Genomic DNA, 20,590 nt, shown 5'->3' on the forward strand with positions numbered 1-20,590 from the left:
ATTCTCTGGTGTCTAGTGAACTACTGAAAATCGCTGAACATAAATAAGTGTGGAAAAGGACCAGTACTGAGGTCCCCTAACATAGAGCACCATCGATCCGTCGACCGAGTAAAAAAAATTATATTATTCTCGTAGAAAAAGGAGAATTAATCAAAACCATAGACAAAGCACGTAAAGCCTTGTCGTTTGCACGCGGAAAATTTTATTATACTCGTAGCAGTAGTCGGGTCGCAGGATTTTCTATTATGAAGCTAGAGCTAAGATTATATTGTCGATAAAATACTAAGTATTTCGTATTAGAATGCCTTTTTATATAATTAATAATAATTAACATTTATTTATATGGAGCCGCACATAGCAATGTAAACCTAGTGATAAGACACTCCCTTCCCCACTTTCTGCCCAATTTTCTAGATAATTTGTATTAATTGCTTTTGTTTCGTTTCGCGAGAGACCGCAGGGAATCAAACCCACAACTGCCACGTTTACGGTCGCACGCCACGGCCCCTGCGCCTCTACGGCCTACCCCTATAGACAATACAAAGAGAGGCAAACAGTAAAATCCTTTAGAAATTACACAATCCACAGATCGAGAGCGATAAAAATAAACGATTTCTCTCATTTCACATGTTCATTCACGTCAGTCTATTAAAAAGGCACGTTGGTTGCCATTTGAAACGTCCTCATCTCGTGGCATTGTTCGAGCGGCGTCACAAAGGCGGATATTTGACGTTGACGCGCACGCCGTCATGAGCTGACACGTACAAGTGTAACCAGGGTATTAGAGGTTTTCAAATGTTTTGTTGAGTATTGAAAAAAATTACGATACGATACCGTATAAAATATTATTATGTTAACTTATCCAGATTTAATCTGACAATTTTATGAATAAAGCAAAAAATAAACCAAATTAATTTGAATTTTAATAAAAAAAAGGCTGTTTTACACGGAATTTTAATAAATTAATTAGTATGTATAATATCGTTACGCTTCATAAATCGTTAAATATCGGCACGCACGACATATGAAAGCATAATTTAAAAAAAATCTCAAAAATTGTGCAATTCATAAAAGTATGCTTCACGCTGTAACCAACCAAGTGTTGCACACTCCGTTCCCCATTTCCGCCCAATTCTGGAGGCATTGCGTGTTGAGTGGCGGAACTCAACGCCGCGTTTTACCTCGACTCCAGAGCGATGAAATGGAAATATAACCATAAATAAATATTTCACTGCCTCGAGTGGGGATCTAATCCACAACCTTCGCGTTACAGTCACACCCTTGTGCCGCTACGCCACGACGGCCCCTATTGTATTATAATTACTATTATTTAACAAAAAACATTGATATAACTTTAAATCGACATTAAATAATAAGAAAATAATTACAAAAATTTAGAATTTCATTTTTTTAAAAAATAGTATCAATCTTAAATCATGCTTTATTTTTGTATGATGTTTCAATATATTACTGAGACAATTTTACAAAATAAAAAATATGAGTTATTCAAGCGGCGTTAGGTTTAGCCAGGAAACTGTTTATCACTACTGGAAAGCGGATCGTAAATCGATGCTCTTATCATTGTAACAGCCTCGGCAAGACAAATGGTCTGCAATGAAATATTGCATGGCCTTGAAATATATTGCAATGACAATAAAATATACTTTTAACTAATATTAATTTGCAGAAATCATTTTCAATCATTTTATTCGGGTTTCTTATAAGAAAATTATTCGAAAATTAAAGGGTGTGGGAAACGGAATCTACTAACACCAAATTCCTTCTGCCTTCCTTCCTACTATATTCGGAAGATAGTAAAATATGGAGGATGCCTCATATAAGAATTTGAACCCACAGCCACTACCAATAAAAAAAACATTTTAAAACGGCTAAATTTGAATTTATGTATAAATTTATTTTTAGATAAAATACAAACTAATAAATTTACCAAGCCCGATTCAAAATGTAATAGCTAAACATAAATGGCCGAATAGTTTTTTATTTGAAGTGATAAATGAAACATATTCGATATCATATAAGCCCACAAAAAGATTGAAAAGTATAAAATATAACCGTATTATTTGATCGCGCTATATATCAAGAGAATGGGACAGATCGAAAAAACAAAGTCCGCCCAAATATCCAATGGAAAATCAATCTATCAAATTCAATATAAAAATTTTGGGTGAAGTTAATATCGTTTTATGTTTTCTAAAGGGATTCTGTGTCTATAGGTCTTCGATATAATTGTGTAACAATATCTTATGTCTATTCTTATCTTTTGTCGAATTTCGGACGGAGGTAGCAGTTTCAAATTAAGCATTTTATGTAGGTTTATCGTAAATTCATCAATAAAAGGTACAAGGCACTGATTTTCATAAAAACAACTCCATTTGAAGAAAAATTAATGTCTTTGCACAAATTTAAAAGTAAATAAGAGTCTGAAGTGTCTGTCTGTAATTTCAAAATAAACGTGTTTTTTTAAGTGCATATATGTAATTATTGACACGGTACTGAAATACAAACAAACGATCCTATTTTTAGGGTACCGTACCTCGAAAAGAAAAAATAGAACCCATTATGGGATCACTTTTATTATCCGTCTATTTATCTCGATAACACGTGCAGGTTTCAAGTTCAAATTAATTCCAAATATTTAGGTCTATGGTTTTCTGAAGAACACAAAAAATCAAGCTTCTAAGTCAACGCAATCAAAAGATACGAGATGCATAAATGCTGCGATTTTCCTGCATGCAAACCATGAAATTCGCTGCGAATCAGAACCAAACCTCCCGTGGACCTCCCGTTATGAAATTTGGCACGAAATGTGATCTTACAAGAAAGAAAGAAAAAAATCCGAAAATTGAAAGTTTATAGGTATTTCATAAAAAAAACCGGGAAAACGTGCGTTTAAGTTTCACAAGTTCCTAGAGTTATGAAATAATCAAATATTTTTGTATAAAAAAAAATTCTAACAAAAACAATGCAAATATACGCAATGCCTCCATCCTCACAGGCAGCCACATAGTGCTTGCATTTAATTTAATAAACAACAACAACAAAAACATTTTTATTGACTATTAAATATTTACAATTTTTTTTTAATATTTTAATCTAAATAAATTTCTGAACGATAAACCCTTTGACGTTAACAGTCAACTTCAAAAATCAGCTGTTCTTCATTTACAAATAAATAATAATTGAACGGCAATTGAATCTTTATTTTAAAGCGTTATTTATGTACAAATTATTTAATTCAGGTAATGACATGTGTGTAAATTAATTTATATATTTATATTATATATTATATTCTTACTATTTATCTTGAAATTATTTCATTATGTAGGTATAATTCTTAGCTCCAGATCAATGAGTACATCAGGGGTTATAGCAAACTCTATTAGGAGCAAATTGCAAAATGTCTTGCAAACGAAGCACTTAGAAATTATAAATGAATCTTATATGCACAATGTTCCGAAAGATGCCGAGACGCACTTTAAAGTAGTAGTGGTGTCCGACAAGTTCGACGGTTTAGCATTAATAAAGGTAGGTTATTGAGTATTTTTGTCAAACCGGTTAGTGTATTCACTATCTCTTGCAATGTAGATATTTTGAATGAAAAATAATATTTATAATTTCAATTTAACAGTTATACATTGTTTATTTTTTTAATGTACATATTATAAAACATTATATTGTGCGACCGTATAGAAATAAAACTTTAGTAAGTAGCTTAATAACAACTCCATTTGAAGAAAAATTAATGTCTTTGCACAAATTTAAAAGTAAATAAGAGTCTGAAGTGTCTGTCTGTAATTTCAAAATAAACGTGTTTTTTTAAGTGCATATATGTAATTATTGACACGGTACTGAAATACAAACAAACGATCCTATTTTTAGGGTACCGTACCTCGAAAAGAAAAAATAGAACCCATTATGGGATCACTTTTATTATCCGTCTATTTATCTCGATAACACGTGCAGGTTTCAAGTTCAAATTAATTCCAAATATTTAGGTCTATGGTTTTCTGAAGAACACAAAAAATCAAGCTTCTAAGTCAACGCAATCAAAAGATACGAGATGCATAAATGCTGCGATTTTCCTGCATGCAAACCATGAAATTCGCTGCGAATCAGAACCAAACCTCCCGTGGACCTCCCGTTATGAAATTTGGCACGAAATGTGATCTTACAAGAAAGAAAGAAAAAAATCCGAAAATTGAAAGTTTATAGGTATTTCATAAAAAAAACCGGGAAAACGTGCGTTTAAGTTTCACAAGTTCCTAGAGTTATGAAATAATCAAATATTTTTGTATAAAAAAAAATTCTAACAAAAACAATGCAAATATACGCAATGCCTCCATCCTCACAGGCAGCCACATAGTGCTTGCATTTAATTTAATAAACAACAACAACAAAAACATTTTTATTGACTATTAAATATTTACAATTTTTTTTTAATATTTTAATCTAAATAAATTTCTGAACGATAAACCCTTTGACGTTAACAGTCAACTTCAAAAATCAGCTGTTCTTCATTTACAAATAAATAATAATTGAACGGCAATTGAATCTTTATTTTAAAGCGTTATTTATGTACAAATTATTTAATTCAGGTAATGACATGTGTGTAAATTAATTTATATATTTATATTATATATTATATTCTTACTATTTATCTTGAAATTATTTCATTATGTAGGTATAATTCTTAGCTCCAGATCAATGAGTACATCAGGGGTTATAGCAAACTCTATTAGGAGCAAATTGCAAAATGTCTTGCAAACGAAGCACTTAGAAATTATAAATGAATCTTATATGCACAATGTTCCGAAAGATGCCGAGACGCACTTTAAAGTAGTAGTGGTGTCCGACAAGTTCGACGGTTTAGCATTAATAAAGGTAGGTTATTGAGTATTTTTGTCAAACCGGTTAGTGTATTCACTATCTCTTGCAATGTAGATATTTTGAATGAAAAATAATATTTATAATTTCAATTTAACAGTTATACATTGTTTATTTTTTTAATGTACATATTATAAAACATTATATTGTGCGACCGTATAGAAATAAAACTTTAGTAAGTAGCTTAATAAAATGTTAAAATAACTCAATATGGAAATTTTAAACAGCCTTACTTGAGAGAAAGAATTGAGCGAAAACTTTGGTAAACAAAAAATTTCAGCTGGTACAATATTGGCTAACCTTCTAAGTTTCACTCCCATATAATATATAAGTTGCCTGATAATCTACTGGAAATATTAATATGTAATTGTAGCTTTAATAAATTTTCTTAATTATATTTCCAGAGACATCGACTTGTCAATGACATATTAAAAGAAGAATTACAGAATGGTGTGCATGCACTATCTATAGTAGCTAAAACACCTCAGCAATGGGAGACCAGCAACAAAGTTGTAGAAAGTAGTCCAAATTGTAGAGGTGGATTTGGAAAATAAATAAATCCTAAATGATATTGTAAAATTATTTACTTGTTAATCTAAATCTGGAAACTTTAATTGTGTCCCTTTCATATTATCCTAACTTTTACCCACAGCTTTGCTTGCATTGATAGCCTAAAATAACTGTGATTAATTTTGTTGTTGTTTACTTTTTTGAATAATGAAATTCACATTAGAAAACTGATAAATGTAATTAATATTAGAACTTTGGTGTATTTTTTTAAGAATTTAATTCTATATCTTTATTTATACTCTAAAAAATTATATAAAATAAGGCATTCCTTCATTCATCAATGATTGGTTAAACAGTTTACGGATGAATGTGTTGTAAGTCACCATTCTTGCTTTCCATTTTGAATTGAAAACATGACGAGATAGCGAAATTTTTACATCACTTTTAAAAAGGTCTTAAAAAAGTAATATGGAAATTATAAAAAAGTGAAACAAGTATTTTAGTTACCATTTTTTATTACATAATATACCAATCTTACAATAAAAAACATTGTAACTTATACTTTCTAAAGAACTCCTCACGTTCTGACATTCATTTAATACTTTGTTTTCTCACTTTTTATATAGTTCAGTATTGAGTTCATACTATAATTCATTTTAATTTTTATTCACTATATTTCAAATTTTGAACAAATATTTATTTTTATTGTGATTGTATTATAAGTTCAATTTAGGAAACATTTACATTTATAATATTAATTGGTTATTATGTACAGCTCAAAGAAAAGCTGTTTTTGGACATCTAAATATATATGCACATATATCATTGTAAAATACAAAATTTACTTACAGTATTATTAATTTTATACTATTCTTAATTTTTTATCCAATTAACATGTTGTAATATAGCAAATAGTCTTCTTTGATAACTGGACTAATACAAAGACTTTTTAAATTCAAACATTTAGTTTCTGATACAAGCAAACACATTGCTTCCCTAATAAACTCTTGATATTTTTTTCATATTACAATCACTTTACACGCCAAAATTGACACGAGCCAGATAAATTTTAAAAAATACTGTCACTTTAAACTTTAAATTCTTTTCAATAACTTTTAATGTTCAGTCCGAATGATTTAAACACCGCAAAAACGGTGTTAGTTGTATCAGAGGTTGAACGTGTCTAAACGCAGTTTGCCTTCATTCTCAGTAAGAAATAGCAAATCCGCCATTGTCTGTTCACATATCGCTTCTTCTGCTTTTTCTGACATCTGAGAAAAGATACATTTGTTTATTTATTAGATGGAAAGTCAGCGAAAACCCTATTCTATGTAAGATACAGCGTAAAGTCAGTCAAAAAGCATTCAATATTTTGAACAAACTGTTCTGTTAATGATAGTTTAATCAAATAAGTTTTTTTTTTAATCTCTACACTATATACAGCACATAGCATGGTAGACAGACATCCGTTACCATGAAGCCACTTCCGTTTCCTAATTTCTACCGAATCGTGGAGGCATTGCGTGTTGAGTGGCCAACCTAAACGCTGTGGCTTGCCTCAAGACCAGAACGAAGAATTGAAAATATTAAATATTTCATTTTCGTCGATTGGAAATGGAACTCGTAATCTATCGTGTTTACAATCACACTCTTATGCCCTTACATCATGACTAACATATAATTTTTTTGTTACAATTTTTTTATTACTTGATTCAATTTTAAAAGGATTTTTGTTGGCTCTACTTTTAGCATCACTCAAAGAAATGCAAGGCTCAACTTATAACTATATATTTACATAAAAAAAGATATCCCTTACCGGCCTATAACTACAATCGGTAGACGGCGGAAACTTGAAATTTGGTCCAAAATTAACACTAACAGTTACATTCTTGTGTAAAGACACAGTGGGATAATAGCATCCCTGGTAAATATCTATGAACGCTTCGCCCTGACATTCGCCATTTTTGAAATAGTATATTTTACTTCCAGGGAGAGGTTTGAGATTGTTTAGAGATTCCTGTATGTTGTCCTTGTCTTCGTAGTAGAGGTGACTCTTGAATTTGACTAGTGGCTGTAAACAAGAAAAAATATTATATTTTAATATGATTTTGAAACTGCAAAAGTTTTTGTGTATGTTAACTACATAAAAAATATATATATAAAATGCCTAAACATCATGTGTTACCATTCCTTATATAGTGTCAAGACACTCCTTTCTGTGTAGTTTTAGAAATATTTCATAGAGTTACTGCGCTATTTTTTAAGACATCGAAGAAATAACTTATAAATATAACGTTACTTTAAATCAAATCTTAAATCAATCTCTGAATATTATTATCTAAAATAATCGTATAAATAATTTTAATTTCTCACCCTGTCCTTATAAGTGTTGGGTGTGAATTTAGTCGAGGCGCTGTCTGGCAATACTATTAGGAAGCCTAGTGTATCGCCTTCCCCATATCCAAAGCTGTAGTGTTTACCACGAGATTCGTGAAACCTAGAACATATGTTTTAAGCGTTAAGATGCAAAATCGACACATGATACTTATTTGGCATTTATAATCATTTTCATATTTTCCTATTCAATAATATTTTGACAAGATAGCTAAATTCCAAAAAAAGTAAGTAAGCAGGGGTTACCTGGTGCCCTTGCGACTGCGCCAGGAGTACGCGAACTTGTCGTAGCCGAGCGGTGCCTGCAGGTTGGCGTAGCGGCGCCCCCAGCCGAGGCGTGTGGCGGCGCCCTCCGGCATCTCCTCCACCGTGGCCTCCCAGTACCACGTGCCGCGCGACACTCCTACAACACACAAAAACTAACATTTATTATTCAGCTTCACGTTATTGCTTAGTTTATTACTTAGTTAGTTTATTTTTTTTTACGTTATTACTTAGTTATTTAAGTAACTTAAGTTTACGTTATTTTTTTTACGTTATTACTTAGTTAGTTTAGTGCTTCATGTTGACAGAGGAAACATGGGAAACTAGTGTTAAGACAGTCCGTTCCCCGCCTCCAACGGAACTCGACACCGCACTTTGCCTACTTGTACTAACGAGTTTAAATTCCATAATTGTGTACCTTATTACCTGCCTGTAGTGTACCTTATTGCACAAATAAAACGTGTTTTGCAAAGGAGCTGTACTGTAACACTAGCAAACTGTGTTATTTATAGTACTGCGTCTGACCATAAACAGCGTTACGTTCCGCCACTTAAGACACAAAGCCTCAAAAATTCTAATAGCCTACCGTGCTATATGTGAAAAAAAGCAAATCTCACCATGCGTCGCCCGCACCATACAATAGCCCTTCTCCCCAGTGACAGCCAAGCGATCCTCCGCTATCTTGAGCTGGGGCGCGCGATCGTGCAGCGCTAAGAGCACTATACCGGGGCACAGAGAACGATAAAGCCATCCCGGTATTGGTTTGCCGCTCCATTCGTTGCTTTCGTCGAATTCCTGGGAGTAAATGTAATGTTTTAACAATATAATATTTGTATACTTTTTACTATACTCATATTAAACAAAACATATTTTTTCTATCATTTTTTTCTCGTGTTTTTTTCCTATCTTCGAATGTTAAGTGAAGGACAAATAAAAAAAGAAAAAAGACAAACTAAAGTGATAAAAAAGGCGGCAAATTAAATATATTTATTTAATACCATTCTAAGCTAATTGAATTTAAAGCAAAGAAATAGGTTATAACGTTAAAAATGTAACAACTATATCGACATAGGTCACTACAATATTAGGTTAGCCCTTATATTTCGTACTGAAAAGATAAATAAAATTACTATCACTCTTGAATACGGCCTAGGCCTACCTATACGAATAACATTTGGACCGTTTATTTTGAAAGTGGTGTAAGTCCATTTTTGAGAAAAATGAGCTATCACGTAATTCATGCTTAATTTAATGTATTTTTTTTATATATAACTAGTCCGTGTTAATTTCTCAAAAAAAACCCATGTTTTGAACAACTTAAAATCGGTCGGTAAATGAAATTGCATAATCATCGACATACTAACCTTTAATTTTCTCGAAACAAAAGAAAATGGACTTACACCACTCTCAAAATAAACGGTCCATTTATAAATCCATATCTTACAAACCTTTTCTTTTTGTGTTTATAAACATTATAAAATATTAAAAAGACAACGAAACACAAATTACAATAACTTTTACATTCCACCAAAAAAAATAATTACCTGTCTAAACGGAGCATGGGGGTCAGGTTCAGCCAGTATATATCTATAACCATCCTTATTAAAGGGATGTTCTGTAGGATAACCGTGGGAGGGGAGTTTCAGGGCTCCTAGGTCAGATGACCTTCCTTTTTTGCCTGCTGGCGCGCTGGTTTCTAATCCCACTGCTGGGCGACGCTTCCCTTGTCGCCCTTTTACATTTCCCGCGAGTGGGACTGGAATAAAAAATATAATTTTATTACGTTTATATAAGAATGTAAGACTAAAAAACGACTTGAGTAATTAGAATTTTATCATAATATTTTTTTTTAGCACAAAAAACATTTTTTTCAACTGTTTTAAATAAAATGTATCACAGTATCCTACAATAAATATATAATGCAATTTCATTTTTCAACATACCTCATCTAAAGTTAAAAAATACGACACTAAAACCTAATTTTAGCTTATACAGATTAGCGGACATTTTAACGAGCTAGGCAACAAATGGAGACGCACTAAATCTAGATTAAACGGATGTGCACCAGACATTTTTAACGAAAGTATATATATTACATATAATGTCTTTGATCTAGGTACTGAGATTTCTGTACTTTTTACAGACGTGCCAGGTTCAAATTACAAATCTCAGGTTATATTTTTACTAGCCACTCCCTCGCGACTTGGCTTGCTTGATCTACATAATTATTATACTTTTTTTAAATAACTATTAATTAATAAATAAATTTAGTAATTTCGTTTTCTATTGATATTATCACTTTAAAAACAATATGTTGAAAAGTAAAGTTTCAGTCGTCGTTTTGTCGGACAACATTCTCTAAAATGGTATAACTTTTTATTTTTAAACCGTTTGAAATAAAATAAACACTAAATGTGAAGAGAAGCTCGCCAAAATACAATACTGAAAACTGCAATTAAATCCATTCCATCCATTTTTCGAGACCTTACGTGTTGAGAGGCGAAACTCAATGAGTACTCAAAAAAGTGGGTAAACGAAAACAATTTAAATTTTATCATTCCCCCGAATGGAGATGAATCTATTATATAAAAAAGCGTAACGGACTCACCAAAAATTTCTAGAGACATCTCCACAATGTATAAAATAGTATTTAAAGATAAAAATACTATTCCTTATAATTCTCTTACATAAATGCTATCAAAACCAAAAGAACAAAAATTATCTTTAGTATATGGTTGCCTTCTGCCACTTTTATTGTATGAACAATGTCCTTTTTATATCACTAAAAGCCTCCAACATAAAACGTTTACTTACATAATACGAGCGTTCCCGTTCATAGTACTAGTTAAATCTGTGCCAAATAGCATACTACGCTTAAATAAGACATAAAATCTTTACTAATATAGAGATATGAGATCTAATTTTGTTATATTGTAAAAATATTAAAATACGGGTTCTTATAAGCTACCTAAAGAATGAGGTGTACAGTAAGGTCGACGAGTCGTTGCCGCCCTAAAGTTGGCTGCAGATGTCTATTAGATGGGACAGATAGCCTAGAGGCATTACGTGTTGAGTGGCGGAACTAAACACCGCGCTTTGCCACAACCACTGTTGTGTTTACTCGGGAAAAAAATAAGAAAAAATCAATGCGCAAAATTATACAAAACTTAAAGGCGGCCGCGACTGGCCGACAGAAATGTACGGTTAATAATGCCGAAGAAAAACGATTTTTTGTTAAATAAACAGTTTAAGCAGTTTGTAAGTACTATAAGAGACAGAAGGCAAATGAGGAATCCTTTATATCAATTTTAGGGCTACATTTTTTATATACCACCTACAGTTAAAAAAAAACACTTTGTTTTTATAATTTTCAATATTGTAAATACCTAGAGCACAGATTAGTGAACTAATATTACGCAGAATATTAAATAAAGAGTTAGTTAATAAAGACAAACAAATCACAAGGAAAGAAATAATGACGTCTTATTATGTTATGAATTATTGTCATTTTTCCTGTTTACAAGAAGGTTTTTTTCGTTTCAGATATTTCTCCTATAAGTATTATATATAAGGTTCTATATCTATTTATATTAATAATTATAAAAAAATATTGATTGCTTATTTGATTTTGACCTAAATTAAAGCAGAAATAATAAAAATATAAGACTTTTTTATGAAATAGAAGCATTTCCTCTAGTGCCTTTTTTCATTAATTTATATTTATATTAATGATTATAAAAAAGGACTTGCATAACAAACATAAAAAAAATATATATAAGAATTTATAATTAGTAGAAAAAAACAGTTAATATCAACATAGTCAACATTACATGTTACAAAGTAATATGTTAAAAGTACCCAATTATAATTCCTACAGTATTTTATTGAGTCTATTGATATATCTTAAAGATAGCAAATAAAAGGTATTTACGTATGTAAATTAACATAACCATTAAGGTATTATATATTACTACGGCATATCTACAATATATCAATACAATCTGTATTATCTAATTTAAAATAGAAATATTTATTACTTATAAATTATAATATAACACAATAAATGTTCGCCAATCTAGTCATGGCGCAGGGGCATAGTGTGCAGCAAATTCGATTGGTTGAGGGTTCAATTCCCACTCGAGGAAATGAAATATTTATTTAAATTTATAATTTTATTTCTTTGCTCTGGTGTCGTGTCGAGGCAAAGGGTGTTGAGATCCGCTACTTAACACGCAATGCCTCCAGAATTTAGCGGAAAGTGGGGAACGTAGTGTTTTACCACTAATTTCCCTCTGCCTACCCTGCTGTGTGCGGGATACAGCGTGAAGCAAAAAAAAATATTCTCAAAGTATATGTAGGTATATAGCACATTCTCCAGCCCATTATGAGTTGTGGTGTAGATAGTGTCAATACACTCCGTTGTCACTACTATAACTTGATCTAACAAGGTAGGCAGAGGGAACCTAGGAAATAAGCTTTAAAACACTTCGATCGCATTAAGACACTAGCCCACCTTCCGCCGAATTCTGAAGGGATTACGAGTTGACTGGCGGAGCTGAACATCGATAATAGAGCGAAGAAATAATAAAACATATTTAGCGCGTTTAAACATAAGTGTAATTACGAGCTATGCTACGCACCAAATGAGCGATACATTCTCTAAATATATAAATCTATAATTATAACAAATAATCCAAAAATAAAATACAAAATAAACAATAATAATAAAAATATAAAAGCATTGTTTAATACAATATAATGCACAGATTATTCATAGGAAACCTTTAAGCATTGTATAAACACAATAAAGATCAGCCAAGTTATGAAAACTTGCGGCGCTATAAATAAATACAGATCGATGAAACAACAGTCAACTTGCTCGAATGGCGCAGGTAAATTAAAACAGTAAACAGTTATATTACAACGCTGTCTTGGTACAGCGGTAAATGATGGTTGTGGATTCGATTCCCATTCGTGGGAACGGATTATTTTCATACCCTCGCTCTGTTAACACGACAAAGCACGGCGTTGAGTTTGAGACATTCAAACGCAATATCTCGATATTATTCGGTGCGTGGAGAGCGGAGTGTCTTAACACTAGGTTCCCTGCATACTCTACTATGCGCGAGATAGAGTATGAAAATAAAAAAAATAAAAAAAGTGCTTATTATTATTATTTTACGCTAAGCGTCTTGTCGTAAAATTATTTATTTTTATGCGTAAGATATCGTTGTAACGATGATTGGTTTTTTGATAACTTTTACGATTATATACTACAGGAATTAGGAATAAATAAACATAAATTAACATTGCTAATGCTTTAAGAAGATATAATAATAATTTTAACTTCTTGTTTTTACTTTATTTATAATAAATATTGATATTTTTAATAGAAAAGGTTTAAAATATAAATACACTTCGTTTAAACACCCAAACGAAATTATCTGGAACGTTCCAAAACATCCAAGTACAAAATTCAAGATGCTTAGACTGTACTAATAATGAATATTATAACGGAATAATAATTAGTGTTTAGTGTTAATACTAAAAACTTAAGAACCTAAGACCTAAGGTAAGTTTAAATATTGAGGACTGACTAACATATCTACCTAATATTAAACTATAATATATCAAATAAGTCAACAAATTAAAAGAAATCGTGCGCTTCAAATAAAAGAGGCTATTATACGATAGAGACGAATTTAGGGGCTACTTACTGCACAAGAGCCATTGTTTACATAATCAACATTAAATGTATGTAAAAAAAATACACACGTCAAATGAACTGGGCATATCATTAAATAAATAATGGCACGAAGATGCTACTCCAGTAGTAATTAAGAATGATCGTTGCTAATAGAAATACAATTTAAAAGTATAATATACATATAGGTACGTATTTAAAAAAACTTACGATCCATATCGAATTTGTGTAATCACTGTCTTAAAGACAAATTCCAACGTTACATATAGATAAGATAAATATCGGTAGCGTCCCAAATATGGTATAATAACATGTTCGACTAATATATACAAAACGATGTAGCTTTCCTGTCGCTTGATAACGATGCCCGTTTAGACCACGAGGTTATACGTACATCCCTTTTTAAATATTTTTAAAAAATCGAAAAAAAAATTAAATAAACATTTTTTTAAACTCACCAGCCATGAAGTTCAAGGTGAACTAATAATAATATTAAAACAATAAATATGAAATCGATAGAGAAATCGCGGAGCAAACGCGACGCCTATGTGAGAGTTAAAGTCGGAGTAGCGACACACGGGCGACGTCCGCGTGTGTGCGTGACGGCCCGTGTACGTGTACGTGTGTTTACAAACACCACCGTAGAGAGAACAATGTCATTATTCAATACTTGAGTCTAGAGTTTTATGTCACAGTGCTCTGTGCATATCGCTTTTTAAATGTAGAGCAGATTATACGCTAAGACTGAATTACATTATGCCAAATTTATTTCATGTTTTGTATTTTACTTAATTGTACAATTTTAAATTTTATCTGTGTAAAATAATTATTATGGTATAAGTATCTCTTCTTATATTCTGTAGTGGACACTTCCATTACTTAAATTAATATGAGTAGATAATGCGTTTTTACCTTATAAAACATTTACATTAATATCAAGAGTTGTCATCTTGTCATTCAAAGGAAATGCATTCAAATCAATGTAAAAGACATCGAATTAAAAAAATATATTATTTAAATCAACCGTGATGTGTAATGACACTTTAAAAAACCCAGTCAAACATTTAAATTACTTTAATGAAGCAATTTTAATATTTAGTTAATGTCAGAAAAGGGAAATAAGATTAAAATATAAATAAAACCTTTAAAATTTGGTGGATACTTTGAAATATTTTTAACCAGCTTTTAAATGGGTCAAGTCCACGTAGGGTGAATTTATTCTTACAAGCTCAATGATTTCTATCATTCGCGTATAAAGACGCTTAGTACTTCGGTGTTATTGTAGAGTTCTTTTGATAAATCATTTATTGGTTGGTACCTACCTATACATTATATATTACACTATTTTTTTAGCTTTACGTCGTATCCCACACATAGCAGTGTAGGCAGAGGAAACTTGTGAACCTAGTGTTAAGAGACTCCGTTCCCCACTTTCCAATTATAGAGGTATTGCGTGTTAAGTGACGGAACTAAAAACTGTGCTTTACCTCATTTTATCGAACCCAGAACCTGTCACGTTTAGAGTCGCACGCTTGGGGCCCCTTTGCCACGACTGGCCTCATGCATTGCACCTACACTATATAATTATAGTAAAAAGGCCAAACTAACTAACGTATGTTAAACATCGATCTGTGACTAAATACATATACTAAATGTATGAGTATTCTTCTTAATACGGTTTTATTTCCTTCGCTTTAGATATCTATGTATAAATCTGAACCATTTCTTGACGTGACTCGAAGATAACACAATATTTTCATACCAGCAAACTGGAAGTGGGGTCTATGCTAGAAAGGCCAGGGCAATACGAAAATTATCTTTCAAGAGAAAAATATCTTTTAAAATAGCTTTATAGAGATTTGAAAAAATACATATCTATCTATTTACAAGCAACTCATTTAAACAATAGTGAGTATTACTTTAATAAAATAAACAACAAGATGAAATATGGTAGCGGGCGTCACTCTAAGAAGTTCCATGTCATTGAATTACATGAGGCACAGATATTCCGTATAGGTAAGTTACAACAGAATACGATCTACCAATATGATAATGTGAACTTCAGGTGAAAAAGATCTTTAAAGCCACTAAATTCAGATAGAACAGTGATTGATAGTATAGTAGAGAGACGTTAGTTTTAAGACATTCCGTTCTTTAAATGACAGCAGTTTTAGAGACACTGCGCAGTACGTATTGTGTCACAGAATAACATACGGAGGAAATGTAAGCATTCCTATAAATGAGAATCAAACTCATCACCAATGTTTCATGCTGTATCCCGTATATCAAGGTTAGCAGAGAGAATTTACTGTTACAGCACTCCGTTCCCATTAAGAATCTTCCGTTCCCGACTTTCCGTCGAATTGTTAAGGCATTACGTGTTGAGTGAGGGAATTCACCGCCACGCTTTACCACGTTGCCAGAGCAAGAAATGAATATGTTAATTATTTTATTCCCCTAAGTAGGAATCGAACCCACAACATGAGCCCCTGTGCCGAGATACTCTTATAGCTATTGAGCGTCAGACATTTTATAACTACGCCAACCTTTTTTATTATTTTTACAACACAAATTAACACATTAACGGTATGTTATACATAGAAGTGGAATACAATATTTGAAAACCTGTTTCATATATCGTACGTCGCTATATGTTAAAATTAAACACGGAGAAATCATTGATACATAGAACGAACAATTTATTATTGTTTTATGTAATTTCTTTTTTCAGCTTCACGCTGAATTACTTATTCCCGTTGTCCTACTATCCTGAAATTGAATCATGAATACGGAACCCTCGGTGGGCAAATCCAACTCGCACTTAACCGGTTTTTATAAATGCACTTAAAGTGCTTATCTGTGATTTCAAAATAACATTTTAGAGAACAGAAGTTTCTTAAGGTATATCTACTGAGTGTCATGACACTAAGTCCCCAGGTTCCCTCTGCCTACTCTACTATGTTCGGGATACAGCGTGAAGATATAAAATATAAATATTTACAAACGTTTATATATTACAAAAACGTACTACAAGCAATAAAATTTATTGAAAAATAGTTTTTTTAAAAAAAGGAGTCACGCGTCGCAGATCCGTTCCGGTAAATGCAAATGAACTACCTAGGTACTAAACCCGTAACGACACTCACCGTAAATTCCTAGACGGCTATACAATTTCCTGTGTAACTACTGACTATACAAAATGGTTTTGCTAACAAATAAAAAAAATACTTTTAAAGATATTTGGAGACGAACGAAAACAACATTTTACAATATAAAAATTTATAAAATGCTTGAGATATTTTATTATAAAAATCAAAGAATCTGAAGCAGGCCGTCGTGTCAGATCGACACAAAATTTTGACTGAAACGCGGCTGTTCTGGATTCCATCACCACTCGAAGGAATGGGAAATTCGCTCTGGTATCAAGGCAAAAATCCTGTTGAGTTCCGCCAACAATACACAATGCCTCGAAAAAATCGGCAGTGTGGACTGCCTTAACACTAGATTCCCTCTGTCTAAAAAGCTGTATGCGGAATACAGCGTGAAGTGGATTTAATATTTTTTTATAGAATCTGAATTAGATGCATATCTAATTGTTGTATCATCATGAAACTTGGCAGTTATATGTAGATTAGATGACGATATAACATTATGGTACCATCGAGCTGGTCTGGTGATGGAATTAGAAGTTAGCTGATGGAACCTTAGACACATATTGACTTTGTGCTCATTATGTTTGTCTTATTAAAGTTTTCATTTGAAAAAAGCATATTTTTAGTTTTTTAACCTATGAATATATTTAACGTTAATAAATTATAGTACAATTAGGAAAGAAATACACTTTTTAAATGATTTCCTTAAGAAGGACCTTAATTAATTCGACTGTATTTTTTTTATGTTTGTTACCTCAGAAGACAAAAGCCTATATTGTTGCTTAATGTTTATTTATTAAATAAACTAGCGACCCACTTGCGGCTTCGCCCGCTTTTACTACTGGATTATTCATATAGTTTCAATAAGGATTTTCCAATTGTTTTACTCGGCAAGGATTTTTTAGTAGGTACCGTAATTTTAAATCTGTGCTACTAATCTTTTCAAGTACTTATTAAAATATATTTAAATGACTATTTTTAGATTGTTAAATGACAACTTTTAAACGGAAGAAATTATAAACAAAAGCCTACTAATAACTACTACAAAAAATATGAAACCAAATATATAAATGAAAAAACAGTAAAAGACAGTTTTGATCTACATTAAATGGCCAACGTAACTAATATACTTATTTATATGCTGAGAGTAAGGGATAAGTAAAACTTGAGTCGGCACAGCTGATGAGTCAACGGCGTGATGTGTCAACAATTAAATGCGTTTTTCTCTAAAACTATTCGAAATTTCGAAATAGTGTAAACAGCAAATTTTATCTTCCTTTAACGTAGAAAATTAATAAAGTATTTTAAAGGATAAGGATTAATACCATTATGGAAAAATATCCCTCACAATAAAAAATATATTGAAATTACTATTTTTAGACAGAAATATGATCACTACACGTTATCCTTAAAAGATAAAAATATGCTCTCGCGGACTTTTTTGTAGATCTTATTAAGAGGAACAATACTCCAGTACATTATCTTCATATACTACTTACTATTAAAGCAGCGCATGCGCAAAAGTGTCTCAACGGGTAGGACTTTATACACATTTATCGTATTTATGTTAATTTACATAAGAATATACAAATAATAAACTATATATAAACCTTCCCTGAGAAATACTCGACCTAATGGTGAAAACCGCATAAAAATCCGTTGGGTGGTTTAGAAGAAGAAGAGTTAGAAAGTTCAGACAGACACGAAAAGCGACTTTGTTTTATAAGATATAGGAAGATACATATAATAATTATAAGCCATTCTCATATATTGGGATAACATGACTATAAATTTGATGATTGTGGGTTCAATACCTACCGCTAATAGATAAATGTTTTATTTTCTTTATTCTGGTCAGTTCAGACAAACCCCACCTTCAATTCCTCCCACTCAACGCAATGTATCTCAAATTCAAGAAAATAGCAGAATTTGTTATGTTTAATACATATAATATGAATGGTAAAGCATGAAGGTAATTTCGAAACAAAATATAAAAAATATAACATACCTGTTGCTACCCCCATATCGGTGACCTTTAATTGTCCTTGTTTTATCATAGCCTCATAATTAGGCTTGATACTAGTCAACTCCATATTGAACAAACCAAACATCGGCCCTTGGTTGGGATCTTCTTCATATGTAAATAGTACTTGGATATCTTTAATAAGAGCTCTTTGCACTGTTGCATACCATGATTGGGTTACCCTAAATAAATAAAAGGTAAAGAAACAAAGCAGTTTCATATAGGATCCCTCATACATAGGGAACCTAGTACTAAGACATTCTGTTCCCCACACCGTTCTGTGACTGACCACACTTTGTCTACCAAGGAAGTGAAAATTATCTTTTTTGTATTTTAAATAATAATGTTTGGGGCTGAGACTGAACCCACAACCATTATATTTGAAATCAATTATATTTGAAATCTCTTGACACTAGGTTCTCCAATTAGTTCCTTAATTTGAGACTTTCAACATAACACATGCATGACAACATGACATACAGTTTTTAACTTTAAAAAACAATAAAAATCAGATTATAAAATATCCCACTAATCATACCTTCTAGGCATTGTTGTCATGGCTTCCCAATATTGATCAATATATGGAATAATCTCTCTATCTTTACTGAACATTGGTTTGTTAGTGCCATCTTTGATACTCTCCTGCCTTAAATTAGCTATTGCTGTAAGGCACATCTGAGGGAAAGCTACAACAAAGTCATTAATCATTAATTTTTACTTATTAATACTGAATATTTTTGACAGAAAAGTATGTCTTTACATTTATCAATATAAGCAATAAAAAAACATTTTTTTTTACATTATTTTATAATAACTTACGCGCTTGATTCTTCTTAAATGTCTCTAAACCAGTAGGAGAGCAGTTTTTACAGATAAAAAGATAATTCGTCATGAAGGGAACAAGCTTGCCTAATTGATATCCTATACACGATTCATGATACCATCTGTTGCACGATGCACACAGTAATTCAGCTATGTTGAGATTTCGATCTTTACCACTGTAAACAAAGTTCAACACCATATTTATTAATCATATTATAAGTAGTAGTAAGTGATGAACAAGTTAATTTTTAATAAATACCAATAACAGTTGCCCTGCGAATCAGAAGAAAGTTTGTTTTTATGTTTATCATTGTTTTCCCCCGCTTTTTGAGATTCAGAATGCAGACTATTGGAAGCGATGTCCATATCGTTACATTTCTTAATTGTTTCAACAGACGATGACGACATTCTTCATTACACTTGATATGTATATGAAAAATCCTTATTAAACTCGTTAAAAAACCATGATTTATTACACTTTTTCATAAATAATTACGATTATAAAAATTATTGCGTTTCCCACTTATGACGCAAATTTGACATTTGCTATAAGTTTGACATTTTAACTCACATCCAGATTATAAATAGCTTAACACTTGGGCGTTCCAAGTTTATTACCTATTAGAAAACCGATAAAATCTTGAACATTAAAAGTAATAAGGAACAATACCCTTAGTATGTTGTACAATTAAAATAGAATTTATATAACTAAACATCAAATATCAAAAAACATCCATGTTTTGGTATGTTACCATTAAGTCCGACAATAACTTTTTTGTGTCAAGACTTATACTTTTACTTTATTATTCTCATTAG

At 31.6% G+C, this 20,590-nt stretch overlaps 2 protein-coding genes across 3 annotated transcripts; one reads left to right on the plus strand and one right to left on the minus strand.

Moving 5' to 3' along the window:
• Nucleotides 1-4,494: 4,494 nt before the first annotated feature.
• Nucleotides 4,495-5,484, plus strand: LOC146538049 (bolA-like protein DDB_G0274169). 2 transcript variants are annotated; one of them, XM_085186358.1, is made up of 3 exons: nt 4,495-4,616; nt 4,703-4,902; nt 5,310-5,484. In XM_085186358.1, exons 1-3 carry the CDS (start codon nt 4,595-4,597, stop codon nt 5,457-5,459), a joined length of 372 nt encoding a protein of 123 aa, XP_085042484.1. In that variant the 5' UTR covers nt 4,495-4,594; the 3' UTR covers nt 5,460-5,484. The 2 variants fall into 2 exon arrangements, with proteins under 2 accessions (XP_085042484.1, XP_085042485.1); XM_085186359.1 differs by having other exon boundaries at nt 4,511-4,616; nt 4,716-4,902.
• A 428-nt stretch (nt 5,485-5,912) lies between these two features.
• On the minus strand, nt 5,913-20,321 carry ash2 (Set1/Ash2 histone methyltransferase complex subunit ash2). The gene is made up of 10 exons (XM_085186357.1): nt 20,034-20,321; nt 19,772-19,950; nt 19,491-19,638; nt 18,938-19,134; nt 9,618-9,829; nt 8,691-8,868; nt 8,056-8,212; nt 7,789-7,912; nt 7,232-7,486; nt 5,913-6,686 (listed from the first exon to the last, which is right to left on the minus strand). The coding sequence occupies exons 1-10, from the start codon at nt 20,180-20,182 to the stop codon at nt 6,582-6,584; spliced, it is 1,704 nt and encodes a 567-aa protein (XP_085042483.1). The 5' UTR covers nt 20,183-20,321; the 3' UTR covers nt 5,913-6,581.
• Between the last annotated feature and the right edge of the window lie 269 nt (nt 20,322-20,590).

The sequence above is a fragment of the Heliconius melpomene genome, chromosome 6 (genome assembly GCF_056956725.1).
Source record: "Heliconius melpomene rosina isolate 202511_hmr_F chromosome 6, ASM5695672v1, whole genome shotgun sequence".
NCBI classification, from domain to species: domain Eukaryota; kingdom Metazoa; phylum Arthropoda; class Insecta; order Lepidoptera; family Nymphalidae; genus Heliconius; species Heliconius melpomene.